Consider the following 15,084-nt stretch of genomic DNA (forward strand, 5'->3'; position numbering starts at 1 on the left):
ATAATATAGTGTCTTTGTCCTTAACCAAAAGAGTTCTAGGTGTTTGTGTTTATATCATTAGTTCATATGCTGAAATCCTCTGTTAGTGTTGGAGCTTCTGTTGTTGCTCATAGAACATGAGAACCAGGCACAAATAATAGATAGTTGATTAGATATTATACATTAATACAGCATTTCTCAACTGCTGACTTCCGGAACTGAGTTCCCTTATGAAACTTTAACTGTATTCCCTTTTTTCCCCAAATTTATTGCTTTGAGGAAAAAGGTAGTTTTAGAATATATCATTGCTCTCTGTGGATATGGTTTTTGAATTTTCTTTTGCCTCTTTCAAACCTCAGAGGGTCAGAACTCTGAGTATCCTGTCGGGACTGCTGGCTAATTCCTTAAGGAATAGCTAAGTCTCTAACCACCTTGGCACTGAAGCCTCGTTTGAATTTCTCCCTTAATTGAAAAGTTTTAGTTCTTTTTTCAATAGCCTCATTTTTATTAAAAGGGAATCAGAGAAAATAGATAATCTAGAGCTATACTTAATACAATATGGTAGCCATAAGCTATATATGGCTTTTTCAATTAATTAAAATTTAATAAGATTAAATGCAGTTTCTTTATTGGACTAGTCACATTTCAAATGCTCCATAGCCACATGTGGCTCATATTACCATATTGGACAGTGCAGGTATAGAACTTTCTATCATCACTGAAAGTTCTATTGGACAGTGCTGATTTTAGAGAAACTGGGAGAAAAATAATGGAAAAGGATACTCTGCTAGTCCTTTTCTTCCCCCTTAAAGGGCCATTGAGACTGAAGGCATCTTTCTTACCCTCTCAGCTTTATTTGATTTAGCATACAGTGTACTTGATTGTAGTTGTGTTTTATAGTAGAATATATGATCTCAAATTTGACTTTGAGGTAAACATCGGGTAAGAGACTTTGGGCTAGGAGATTCTCATACCTGTTTTTTTTTTTTAATAAATTTATTTATTTATTTATTTTTGTCTGTGTTGGGTGTTCATTGCTGTGCGTGGGCTTTCTCTAGTTGCCGCGAGTGGGGCTACTCTTCATTGTGGTGTGCGGGCTTCTCATTGTGGTGGCTTCTCTTGTTGCGGAGCATGGGCTCTAGGCGCGTGGGCTTCAGTAGTTGTGTCACACGGGCTTCAGTAGTTGTGGCGTGCGGGCTTCAGTAGTTGGGGAGCACGGGCTTAGTTGCGGCATGTGGGATCTTCCTCGACCAGGGCTCGAACCCATGTCCCCTGCATTGGCAGGCGGATTCTTAACCACTGCGCCACCAGGGAAGCTCTCATACCTGGTTTTAATAGTTAAAAATATGAAAGTGTTTTCTGTTGTTACATGGCAGTGAAATAAATACCATGATATTTAAACCATTGCATTTAAAGTTTAAATCTTGTTCTTTTCCCCCATTTCACTTTTTTTACATGATCTTCAAAAAAAGTATCATAATTTCACATTGTCCAAAAAAAACCCAACAACAACAACAACAAAAAACACAACAGTATTTCCAAGTTAAAAGAATCCTTGTATTAGTATTTTTTGGGTTTGCATACCCCTTTAAAGATTATCTGTGTATTTTTTCCTAGGGTTATTTCAAGTTCACATTAGTACATGATTAATTATAATTTTCGGATCATGTAGAACTTTTAACTTTTTAAAATTTATTTTTATTTATTTTTGGCTGCATTGGGTTTTCGTTGCTGTGCACGGACTTTCTCTAGTTGCGGTGAGCTGGGGCTACTCTTCTTTGTGATGTGCAGGCTTCTCATTGCAGTGGCTTCTCTTGTTGCGGAGCACGGGCTCTAGGTGCACGGGCTTTGGTAGTGTGGCGCGTGGGCTCAGTAGTTGTGGCTCCCGGGCTCTAGAGCGCAGGCTCAGTAGTTGTGGCACACAGGCTTAGTTGCTCCGCGTCATGTGGGATCTTCCTGGACCAGGGCTCGAACCCGTGTCCCCTGCATTGGCAGGTGGATTCTTAACTACTATGCCACCAGGGAAGACCCAACTTTTAACTTTTTAACCTAAATGTTTGAAGCCGTCTTAGAAGAGTAGTAACAATAGCACCTACGAAACTGATGAGAAAAAGTACATATTTATGAAACCTGGAATGCAGCAAGATAAAGAATTGGTAAATAAAAAGTTACTTGCGCCTGGTTACTTGTGCCTTCATTGTACCTGATTGGACATCTGTATTACTATTCTGTCTTTATGCTTCCAAAAACCAATTTCTGTTGCTTTTTATTATTTTTGAAAGACATTCATTGAAGAAACACCTCATAGTGAATAATTTATGAAAGTGAAATTAAGAATTCTAAGAATCTTCAAGACAAGAATATAGTTGATTTTTTGCAGTGAAATAAATTTCTTAGACCAGTTTTCTATATAAAATGAGCCGTTAAGATTTTTAAAAGTTATTATTTAGATAAACTTAACCAAATACAGCATGTAAACATGTTGAAATGGATAGATCTTTAAATATAGCTTATTAGCGCTCGAAGCTACTATTTAGGCTCAAGTGCTATTTAGTTTCCTTTTTGAGTGTTTATTTAGAAGCAGCTCTTAGTTCTTAACCATTACTCTTACTAGAATGTCTTTCTAGAGATGCTATAAAACATTTCAAGGTGACATTTAGGGAATTTAAATGTCTAATTTTTAAAATATAAACGTATTTTTAAGAACTCACATACGGAATAGTGCACAAATCATGAGTGAGCAGCTTTCTGAATGTTCACAGTGAACACACCTGTGTAACCAGCATCCGTATCAAGAAAACATTGCTAATACTCATGTCTCTTCACATTTATTACCTCCCCCCACCCCAACCCCGCCCCTTCTCTCCAGGGGTAACTGCTCTCCTGTCCTTTGACACTTAGGAATAATCTTGCCAGTTTTTGAATTTTGTTTAGGTGGAACCATGGCATGTACTTTTGTGTTTGGCTCCCTTTTCTTAAATTTATTTTCATGAAATACATCTATGTAGTTGAACATAGCAATTTTTCTTTTCATTGATATATAGAGTACTGCTGTGAACATTGTTGTGTGCTGTTGGCATATATGACATGTTACCTAGATATGGAATTGCTAGGTAATAGTGTATGTATTTGTTCAGTGCCAAAAAGCTTTCCAGAGTGTTTGTACCAATGTACACATCCACCAGCAGTTATAGTTCTCCACATCTCTGCCCAAACCTTTCCATAGTTAGTCTTTTGAACTTAAAAAAAGGGCTATTTAATTTTTGAAAATTCAGTGAAATATTTCCTGCTCCCCTACCTCTTGAACTTTTGTAATGTCTAGTAGATAGTTGCTGGGCTTAGAGTTTATTCTGCTGTATTTCTCTTATAGCTTTGAAACTGACTTAGTCTTTCTACAGAGTAGCATATTTAGGACTAAAATGGTTTTATAAACATAGACTCTTTTCAAACATATCCTTATTTCCTTTTTAAAGAATATTTAAGAGAGATTTCTGAGACAAATGCCCTGCACTGGATTTCATTAGCTTTTCTAATTTTTAATTAGACTTTATTTAAACAAATCATTAAAGGGAAATTTTTTTGGTCAAACTGTATATATAAGTGAGAAATGTTTGCTTCATATATATGTCCTTTAAAATGGAAATACCATCACCATATCTGTTAGATAGGAATACTATAACTATAAAGGCTGCTAATATATTTATATAATTTGTAATAAAAGCACTACATAAATAGTTTCTGTCCCACCTGTATATATAACTTTTACCTCTTTTCAAGTAGAAGAATAGCTCAACATTTTGAAATCTCTTTCAACTCTCCTATGTCAAGCCAAGGGATTTATTTGGGGGAAAAATGTTTTAAAAAATACGTGCATGTGTGTGTATGTTTATATATAAAATTTTGCCTGGTTCTCAGGCTATTCACGCATTTATTTATTGAGCATTTCTGTTTATCTTGACACAAGATTCTGTGTTGCCAGGTGACTACTTTTCAAATGGATTTAACAGTTATTAGGTGTCTTCTAGTGTCCCACATTTATTACGATCTTTTTTATCCAGTTTTGGAGTAGTTCTTTTTTAAAAAAATAAGGCAACTTCAGTCTTATTTTGCCTTAAAAGTCATATTTGTTGGCCTATTTCTTTTGCCCTGCTTCATAAGCTTCGTAACACCCGTAGTTAAATTGCTATTCATATGAGGATAATAAAGATTGATTGATTTTTTTAAATTATGCAGTAAAAATTTACCTATTCATATTTATCCACTCTACCACATGTAGGCTTGGACACAGTCCCTTCCTTATTACAGAATTTACATTATGTTATTCTAGATGCCAGTGTTCGTGGGCTAAAGCTTGCTAATATTGTGTAGACAGAGGCATAATTAAATTATTATAAATAGTTAAATTCTAAAATAGTAACAGCTTTAATGTAAAGGAAACCATTGTGCAAAGGTGAATGTGCTAGTCAAGTTGCTTAGATCAAAAATGATCATAGACTATCTCTAGTAATTTTAAGGAGTATATCTTGTTATCTCTCAGTCATCTCAACTTATTTTTAACTTAATCTAAATAAAAACTTAGATTTTGTTTTATTGTTTTGAGAAAGGAACATTGTCCCAAAATCACACACAAAAAAATGAAGAACATGATGCTTGGAGTTACCACCAGCCAGTCCTGAAAGGCCCGTAAAATAAAGGATTTCAGGGAATGTCTGTGTTTCAAAAACCATCTCTGGTGGCTCTGAGGAATAGGTTAGTGGAGTTCATGATTGCTATTAGGGAATCCTAGACACATTGGTGTATACTAACTCAGATTTTATTACTTAAATTATCTTGTTTTCAGTGAGAGTTCAACTTTGTAGTTATAGTAAGCAAAGTAGCTTTTAAAAATTATAAATTAGGTCTATATCAAAAGACACAGCCTCCATTATGACAAATATTAATTTTTAGAAAAGATAATTTATTTCATAGCCTTTTTTGTTTAAAGATAGGCTATTGAGAAAAAATACTTTTTATTTATGGATAACTCTCTTTGCCAATGTATTTTAAAAACTATGAAGTGAATAAACAATAGAGTGCCAAATGTTGCTTACATTATTTTGTATGTGGTATTATTTGTAATTTTGCAAAAAGAGCCTCACATTTTAATTAGCGTTAACAGTTGTTGAATCTTAAGCGGAAGATATATTGGATGATTGCACTACCTCTTTTTTTTTGTATATTTGAAAATTTTCATAATGAAAAGTTGAAAACGGTTTTAATTCAACATGATAATGAAATGCTTCTAGTAGTTGCTTATCTTTATTGACCATCAGTAGGCAATGAACATCTGAGTATCTTTTAGGTGAAGATCCTGTGGTGGGTACAGAGACACTTATGGCATGGTTTCTTTCTTCAAGAAGCTTGTAATATACGTATAGGTATAGACAGATAGGATTTTTATACAAGTGATATGTGTTAGCAGAGGGGGTAGTATAGTGAAGTAGTAGAGGAAAGACAAATTTAGAAATTAGATGATAGTCTATTCTGTTGAAAGGTTTCAAGGTGCAGGCTAAGAGTTTTCTTTTAGGGAGTCAGTATGAGGCCTAAAGGTTAGTTAACTAGTCGTTACTTTGTTGACATTGGTTAATTTTAATTAACTGATCCAAACAAAGAAAATCTTTTTAAGATAGTTGATAACCTGTTCTGATCTGTGTAGGAATCTTTCATTTTTGACCTAAAACAATAAATGAATATCTGAGAGAGAGTTGTGTTTTTCTTTTTCTTTATGAACTGTAATGTTCTGCCTTTAGAGTGGTGAATCTGTAGGAGCTCAGAAGTTACTTCATGTAATCTTTTTTTAAAGACTTAAAACATCTTGAAAAAATAAACACATTTAAATTAGATGCATTTATAAAATATGTTGGAACACTTACTAAAATAAAATTGTACGCATGAATAATGAGATGGGAACCTGAACTTGTAGGTCATTTGTTTTTAGTTCAAATTAATATTACATAATGCTCTTAGCTCCTGTTTGTTCTGTGTCTCAAAATGATCAAAAGAGCTAATATTTTGTGTTTGTGTGTGTGTGTGTGTGTATGTGTATATGTATATGCCAGGTTAGCTTGTGAAGGCAATATATATATGAGTGCTATTTAAAGCTCTCACTCAAATAGTTTTCCTGGAGGCATATATCATGTTTTACTAGGGTCTTATTTATTGGCCCTGTTATTTCTGGGGAGACAGAATGGTATATTGGCTAAGAAAGTGACCCCTAGAGCTGGACTGACTGGGTTTGAATCTTCATTCTTCATCTTACCAATTGTGAGATCTTAGATAATATGTTTATCTTTTCCACAGTGTCCTCATCTGTGAAGTGAGGATAATAACTTGTCTCATGGGTTGCTGTGAGGAGTGGAATAATTCCTAAAAAGTACACAGGTGCTTGGGGAATGGGGTGTTCAATTTGAGTTACTAAAATAGTCCCTTTACTTTATAACTTTTCAGAGGCTTACTCCTCTAAAATCCTTAACTCATCTATATATGTATAAGGAGGCTCCAACTTAAAACAAGTTGTGTTTTGAGGAATTTACTGATTTGGATTTCTGCAGTGAATCTCCGTTATGTAAATAGGTTGCCAGGCTAACTTGTGAAGGCAATAATCATAATGTAGCAAAAATAATTAGAACAGCAATAAAATGGAAAGATACTGTCTTGGTATCAACTCAAAAGATAGTTGAGTAGTACTAGGTTTAATTAAAAGCCTTTGAAAGAGACATAGAGCTCTGAAAGAGTCATTCAGAATCTTCCATAGAATTTTGGAGGGCTAGCATTGATTCTTTGCTAATTTTACTTCCAACTTTATCAGTTTTCTTTGCATTTACGATGGAGAGCTAGCAGCATCACTGATGTATTACGCAGTTGTAATATATCCCCTATCAATATGGCTATTTTTTGACTGATTTGTTAAGATTAGGTAACTGGATGGGAACTGTTTTCTTTGTGTAACTGAGAGAGAATGAAAGAGAGAAGGTGGTTAAGGAGGTTGTGTGCTTTTAATAGTATAAAATAAGCTGTGACTGATCTCAGAGAGGCGATAGGGGAGCCCTTTCCTGTGCTGGTAACCATTCCCAGTTACTGCCCTTAACAAGAGGAGAGAGAGAAAGGGTGTGGGTTATTCATATGTAAAAGATGCTTACAAATTGAGTTTTTGTATAAATAAGCACTCCCTGACATACAAGACGTTTCTTTTAAAAAGCATGTCAAGATTTTGTAGTATAATCCAGGGTTATCACTATGAAAAGCATTTTGAATTTTTTAAATTTTAACTTTTATTTGAATTCCAGTAAAATAAGAGATTACTACATAGGAGACAACACATTACACACAGTTTGTGTGTATCTCTGATACCAGAGTTCAAAGATGGAGATTTTCCTGTGTTCTCCTTAGATGAGGGTTCTTAGTCTCATACCTCTAAAAATATTTAAATTTAGTAATTATGAAGAAACCAACTTTTTAATATCAGAAAAGTATTACAATGGTGCTAAAATGCACCATTAGTTTTAGTTATTTCTATTTGTAGACTGTTGTGACGCTCAAATAAAATTTTATTGCTTTTATATATTCTTGATTAATTAGTTACACATTTCTTTCATTAGGAAGTAGCTGTTTTTGTCTTTGATAAAAAGCTGATTGACAAATATCAAAAATTTGAAAAGGATCAAATCATCGATTCTCTAAAACGAGGCGTCCAACAGTTAACTCGACTACGACACCCTCGACTTCTTACTGTCCAGCATCCTTTAGAAGAATCCAGGTAAATTTTTATGAAAACTTACATAAGAGACTTCCTAAACAAATAGTTTTTTTAAAAAAAACTTTATGTTTGAAATCTATCTATACGGTATACTGTCAGTGAAAAGTTCTTATCAACTGAGTGTTGCGTTCTTATGGATTAGTTACTTCTTTGAAATTTATTTGCATATTCTATGTATATGTCTCTTTTTGAAATACTAATAAAAGTTTTCTTAACATTTGCCATGAGTCTGTATTTGTTTACCCTATGTTCAAGACTACAGCAGTCCAAATGGAAGATGTGAGAGTATAGAATACAGTCCCTGCCTGAAAGTAATTTTTCTTGTTAATTTGCTAGAATTCATTGCCCCCTTTTCATTGATTCAATATTCAGAGGCTATTTTTATGTGTATTCCAGGTAGTACTGTTCTAGACGTTTAACCTTTTACTATGTCCAGTATGTCAGTCCATAGTCCTCAGTTAGTCTACTATCTCTTTTTCTCAAGGTGAGCTTGGGAACTGTTGCTGAGAATGACAAGAAAACAGAATTTATGTTGTGTAATCTTAACTGGATCCTCAAGCCTTGGTGCTTTTAATAACTCCTTTAGATACCCAGCTATATAAATCTTTTCCATATTACTCATAACCCCTAATTTATTCCTTCCTTCCTACTTAGCAGACTGTATTCCCCTCTCTTAAATCAGATCTTAACCAAATGGTTTGCCAATGCATTCTGTGGACCCTAGGATTTTAAGGATAAGGAAAGAAGAGGCCGGGGGAGGAACCTAGCTGGCAGGGGCCCAGGCTTCCCACCTCCCTTCAACCAGGACAGTTTGGCTTTTATCTATTTTATAGTTTGGATTTCTACATAGTTCTTACTTTAGAATCTTCAGTAACCCACTGTCACTTACTCACTTCCCCCAAAGGTACAAGATCTTTTCTTTCAACCTAAAAGAAAAAAATCTAATATTTACCATGTGAAAAACTGTACTAAATTTTTTATATTTGTTTAACTCATTTAATTCTCAACAACTATATAGAAGAACTGAGTATTGGAGCTGCTACTACATAAACCACATAGTTATGGCACCCTGATTCCTGAGCCTATGCTGTGCCTACCCAGAAATATACTTATTTTATGTCTCTTATCATGATAATATTTTACTGCCCTTCTTTGTGTAAATAAACCCAGAAGAAGACTATAGTTGTTGTCTTCTTACATAACACTCACTACTATGCACCCTCTATCTCAAAGTGGACTAAGTTTTGTTGGTCACACTTGTCCTGAGCTTTCCTGACTCCATGCTTGTTTGTGCTATTTCCTCTAGAGTGTTTTCTATCAGTAGTTATAGTGTCACCTATCAGAACCTACCCACCTTTGTTATTTTAACTTGTATTTCTTTTTTTAATATTCCATTGTATGAATATAGCACATTTTGTTTACCTGTTCATCAGTTGATCGGCATTTGAGTTGTTTCTCCTTTTTGGTTTTTATGAATACTGCTGCTGTGAACATTTGTGTACAAGTTTTTGTGTGGACATATGTTTTCATTTCCCTCGGGTGTACAACCTAGGAGCCAACTTGCTGGATCATATGGTAACTCAATATTTAGCCGACTGAGGATAAAGTAGGATTTTTTTAAAAAATTAATTAATTAATTAACTTATTTTTGGCTGCGTTGGCTCTTCGTTGCTGCGTGTGGGCTTTCTCTAGTTGCGGCGAGCAGGGGCTACTCTTCGTTGCGGTGCGCAGCCTTCTCATTGTGGCGGCTTCTCGTTGTGGAGCACGGGCTCTAGGCGCGTGGGCTTCAGTAGTTGTGGCACGTGGGCTCAGTAGTTGTGACTCGCGGGCTCTAGAGCACAAGCTCAGTAGTTGTGGTGCAGGGGCTTTGTTGTTCCGCGGCACGTGGGATCTTCCCGGAGCAGGGATCTAACCTGTGTCTCCTGCATCGGCAGGTGGATTCTTAACCACTGCGCCACCAGGGAAGTCCCTAACTTGTATTTGATCATTACATTTTAAGTCTCTTGAAGGGAGAAAGGCCAGTGTTTTATATCTTTCTCTGTCCCTACAGCTTCTTTTATAGTTATTTAAATATTATAGGACTAGGGCTTTATTGGCATTCATGAAGAGAGATAATTCAAAGATTACTTTAAGGCATTTTCATTGATAGGTTGTAAAAATTGCAGTAGCATTGATAGAAATAGGAACCCTTTAGGGAAGGAATAAAATAACTTCTGGTTAGGGAAGGAAAAAAATAACTTCTGGTTTTTAATGACTTAGTAATGTGGAGATGACACTGGAATCATCCAAAAGAAATGTGCTATAGAAAATAATCCAGGGACTTCCCTGGCAGTCCAGTGGTTAAGACTTTGCCTTCCAGTGCTGGGGGTGCGGGTTCAAACCCTGGTTGGGGAGCTAAGATCCCACATGCCTCAGGGCCAAAAAACCAAAACATAAAACAGAAGCAGTATTGTAACAAATTCAATAAAGACTTTAAAAATGGTCTACATCAAAAAAATTTTTTAAATAAATAAAAAGAAAAGTAATCCAGGTGAAAGTTCAGAGTTGGTGATGTATATGGGGGTGAGTAAAATATAGGCAGTAATTAAAACCATGAAAAAAAATGAATTTCAAGAGCATGAGTCAAAAGAGCAGAGTAGTGAGGACAGAACTTGAAATGTAGCGGGGAAAGAAGAGCCAGCAAAAGAAATGGGAAGGATCATGTCGTATGACAGGAGGAAAATTGGCAACATGGAAGCCAAAGGAGGGAAGAAAGGACTCCCTAACACTGGGGACCACCGAATAAAAAGGAAATAAGGACTGAGAAGAATCCATTGCATTTGACTAGTGAGAGGTTGTTAGTGATATTCAATAATTTCAGTAGGATGGCAGTTTGGAAGCTAGAAAGGAACCCAGCAGAGAAGACATGACATTCACATTTATGTGAATAAAGTCCCATAGGAGGAACTCAAAGGAGATTTCAGGAGGATAGTTGCAAATCACTAATATACTGAGGTAAAGTGTAGGGAAATGAGATCATTCATGTTCGATGAACTTTACTTTTTCAAGATAGAACGTGGATAATAGATGAGTAGTAGGTACAGGAATAAGGAGTTAATGGAATGAGGAGTTAGTATAAGAGGGCTATGAAGGGATGTTCTTGAAAAATAAAAAGAGCAAGGTTAAATAAAGTATACTATGTATCTTTAGGGTATGAGTCTACAGAGACTTGGGTTTTCTATTTTTTCCTTCAGCTGACGACATAAGCAAGAGAGTAAAAGAAACCTGTGATGGCACCTACAGGGTTAATAAGGGTTTGCCCAGTAAAGGGTAGTAAGGGCGATAGTTTATTGTTGAGTTAGTAGGGAGAAAGACAGGAATAAAGTGTAGTCAGGACTGAATACTTCAAATTTGTTGATTAAAGATACTGGGAAGCTAGGTTAGGTGGTGGTAGTAAAAGGGTAGGAGGTGAATGGCTAGTAAACAGCTACGGTTGGGGGAGGTGGTCCTTGAGAGAGGATATAGCCCTTCTGGTGTGTAACTGTTTGTAATGATGATGGAAATAAATATTCATGAAAGATAATAAGGCCTTCAAGCTTGAAGAATAATCTTATGAATATTGATATGACCAAGGATGATTTTGGGGACAAGACAAAAAAGGAGACAAGTAAGAGTTGCTAAAATAAACGAGTCCTGGGAATCATTGGAAACTGTAGAGAAGACTAAGGGGTTTTTGAGCAGTTTTCCTCCAGTGCAGTTCAGCAAACGAAAGCCTGTGTCCACTGTGTTAATGAGCTTAGTGTGGGAGTCAAGAACAAGATCAAGATCATCATCTTTATTGATAACTGAGCAGGGAGGACAGTGTAACTTTCTCCTTCAACCTAAGCAGCTCTGTCTTTATCGTTCATACATATTGAACTTCTGCATATGCTTTCATTAGAAAAATGGGTTCAAGGTGAAAGAAAAGTAACTCAAGTATTACTGACAGAACAGCAAAAGGCATATTTGCCATTAAACAGTTACTGTCTAGGTGCAGAGGCTTGGTATAGCTTTGTTACTGCACTGCCTTGTAGTTCTTCATTGCCAGAGCCTAAGCCAAAGTCCAAAATGTTAGGACTTGAATCTCAGACAGTTGGTAATTGCAATAGCAATTGTAAACATTTATTGAGCTTACATTTTAGTCAACATGCTATGTATTTTATATGGATTTGCTCATTTGATCTTTACAGTAACCTTTCAAGGTGGTCTTTTATCACCAGTTTACAAATGGGCAAAGTGAGGCTCAAAGTGTCCAAAGTCACCAACAAGGAATAGAGATGCTGGGACTTGAAGTTGGGTATTTGTCTTCAGAGCTTGAGCTCTTGGTCATTACTCTATAAGGCTTATTCAACGTTTATTGAATGTTTCTAATGCTGGGGGCCCGGGCTCAATCTCGGGCTGGGGAACTAAGATCCCGCAAGCCGTGCGGCACAGCCAAAAAAAAAAAAAAAAATCAAAGAACAGTAATTTTAAAAATTGGAAACTTGTGACACCTTTAAAAATGATACATAAAACAGATAAAAGCAAAAGTGCTCTGAGATTGAAGTAGTCATCAGGCTAGTCACTCCCACCGGCATCTGGACCTGGCTGCCCGGTCCTGAGATCTTCCACATGGACCTCCTGCCAGGGAGCTCCCCGAGCTCCAGGTGTGTCCATGTGGCCGTGCTCTGGCCAGGATGTCACATCTCCTGGCACGTCCTGCCCCTCAGCAACCTGGGGGAGCCCTGCTGATCCTCTGCACACGGGCTCCACGGTCACTCCCACTCACCCACCGAGAAACAGGAACACCCCCCCCCCGGCCCCCCTCCCCCCCAGCACCGAGCACACACATGGCATGCCTGTCCTGGCAATGTGCTGTGGAGGACAAGTGGACATCAGGGCTTGCAAAGTACCCTAGGACAGTGGTCCCCAACCTTTTTGGCACCAGGGACTGGTTTCGTGGAAGATGGGTTTTCCATGGAAGGGGGTGGGCGGCGATGGTTCAGGCAGTAATGCGAGCGATGGGGAGTGACAGATGAAGCTTCGCTCGCTCGCCCGCTGCTCACATCCTGCTGTGTGGCCTGGGCCTGGTTCCTAACAGGCCGCGGACCGTTACGGCCCCGAGGGTTGGGGACCCCTGCCCTAAAAGACACCACAGGATGCCATGTTTCCCAAAGCAAGAACAAAAGGGTTTTCACATTGTTTCCAGGAGCAAAAGACAGTCCAAGAGATGCAAAAATGATGTGCCTCCCCGGGTTCCAACAGCTCACAAAGGTCCCAAGAGACATAATTCAGGACCCCTCCCTCACCCAGGTGTTTGCTCTTAACAGTGAAAAAAAAAAAGTGACCATCCCGTGGGAGCTGGAGCTATGCCTTGTCCCTCTTCCTGACTCATTGCTCCAGAGGTGTCTGTGGGAAATCTACAGGTTCCTTTGAGCATATTCTGAGATTTAGAGCCTTAGAAATAAGGGTAATATCATAGGTATAATGTAATGATATGTTAAATTAATTCATTGGTTTTCCATAAAGAATATCAATCATTCAAAAAGCACAGTTGATATAATGTTTATTTCCTGACTTTTTAAATTTAAAAAATGTATCACAACTGTTAAAACACTTAAAAGACTGAATGATTTATCCAGTGTAATTCATATACAAAGCTTCCTGACTTTGCTTTGTTGGCCTAAGTGTGTTATGTTAATGCTGAAAATAAATCTAAAATTGTTCACCTTCTTGTTGATAGTTAAATAGGACCACTAATATTTTTCTTTTTTAAAACAGGGATTGCTTGGCATTTTGTACGGAACCAGTTTTTGCCAGCTTAGCCAATGTTCTGGGTAACTGGGAAAATCTACCTTCCCCTGTATCTCCAGACATTAAGGATTATAAACTTTATGATGTAGAAACTAAATATGGTTTGCTTCAGGTATGTATTTTTATTCATCATGTGGATGGAATATTTTCCTTCAAAATTGTTTTTAGCCATTTCACATTTAGCTGTATAAAACTGCTTTATGTAAACCTTTAGATCTTTTCAGTAATTTAAAAATTATTTCTATGTTCTAGAATTTTTCTACAGTTTATTGTTGGGCTTAAATTATCTTTTTAATGTATGAAACATAACATTAGTAACCTTTGGAGAAGAGCACTTGTTGACTGGTGGATGTGGTGGTTCCTTTTTAATTTTTTTGAATTTTAAACCTTCACAGTGCATCCATAAGTCCATCCACTTTTTCTGATTTTCCTTCCCCTGCTTACCAAAATATCTTCTGCTTTATAGAGTGAATTTATACAGTAGATTCTTTGTTTTTGGGGGGCAGAGATCATTTTATTCATTATTTTTAACAATATTTTTAAGGCATAATTATTTGGCATACAATAAACTTCACATGTTTAAAATATACAGTTTTTTAAGTTTATAGGTGGAACTGTCACTACAATCAAAATAATGTACATATCGACCTTCCAAAGTTTCCTCATACCCATTGTAATCCTTCCCTCCTGCTCCTTGCTGTCTTTCTGTCTCTCATCCCAGGAAGCCACTGACTACTTTCTGTCACTAAATCAGTTTGTATTTTTAGAATTTTGTAAATGAAATCATACAATATGTACTCATTTTCTGGCCTGGCTTCTTTCAATCAATCTAATTATTTTGGTATTCATTCATATAGTTGTGCATATCAATACTTCTTTTATTACTGAGTAGTATATCATAGTTTGCTCATCCATTCACCTGTTGATGATCATTTGGGTTGTTTCCAATTTTGGGCTATTGCAAATAAAGCTGCTATGAACATTCATATACAAGTTTTTGTATGGACATATGCTTTCATTTCTCTTGGTTAATTACCTAGGAGTGGAATGGCTGGATCAAATGGTATGTGTATATTTCATTTTTTAAGAAACTGAAAAACTGTTTTCCAAATGATAGTATCATTTTACATTCCCATTGCAGTGTATAAAAGTTATATTTTTTTCACATCTTTGCAAAACTTGGTATGGTTGGCGCTTTCAATTGTAACTATTCTTTTTTTTCGTGGGAGCTTAGTTCCCTGACCAGGGATTGAACCCAGGCCCTCTGCAGTGAAAGCATGGAGTCCTAACCACTGGACCACCAGGGAATTCCCTCAATTGTAGCCATTCTAATATGTGTGCAGTGGTATCTCATTGGAGTTTTAATTTGCATTTCCTTAATGAATAATGATGTTGAACACCTTTTTATATGCTTCCTTGCCATCTGAGTGTCTTTTTTGGTGACATGTCTGTTCAGATCTTTTGCTTATTGTTTAAATGGGTTGTTTGTTTTCTGTTAT

The 15,084-nt window shown here is 36.6% G+C and overlaps 1 protein-coding gene across 3 annotated transcripts in view; it reads left to right on the plus strand.

Annotated features, from left to right (window-relative positions):
• The window catches only part of SCYL2 (SCY1 like pseudokinase 2), a 56,580-nt gene that overhangs the window by 17,038 nt on the left and 24,458 nt on the right, over positions 1 to 15,084 (plus strand). For 2 of the 3 annotated variants that reach the window (XM_068560583.1, XM_068560584.1), the window contains exons 3-4: positions 7,617 to 7,774; positions 13,553 to 13,697. In XM_068560583.1, the coding sequence (XP_068416684.1) occupies positions 7,617 to 7,774; positions 13,553 to 13,697 (303 nt within the window). The remainder of the gene's footprint in view (positions 1 to 7,616; positions 7,775 to 13,552; positions 13,698 to 15,084) is intronic. The other variant, XM_068560585.1, reaches the window with a different exon arrangement.

The sequence above is a fragment of the Eschrichtius robustus genome, chromosome 13, assembly GCF_028021215.1.
Source record: "Eschrichtius robustus isolate mEscRob2 chromosome 13, mEscRob2.pri, whole genome shotgun sequence".
NCBI lineage: Eukaryota > Metazoa > Chordata > Mammalia > Artiodactyla > Eschrichtiidae > Eschrichtius > Eschrichtius robustus.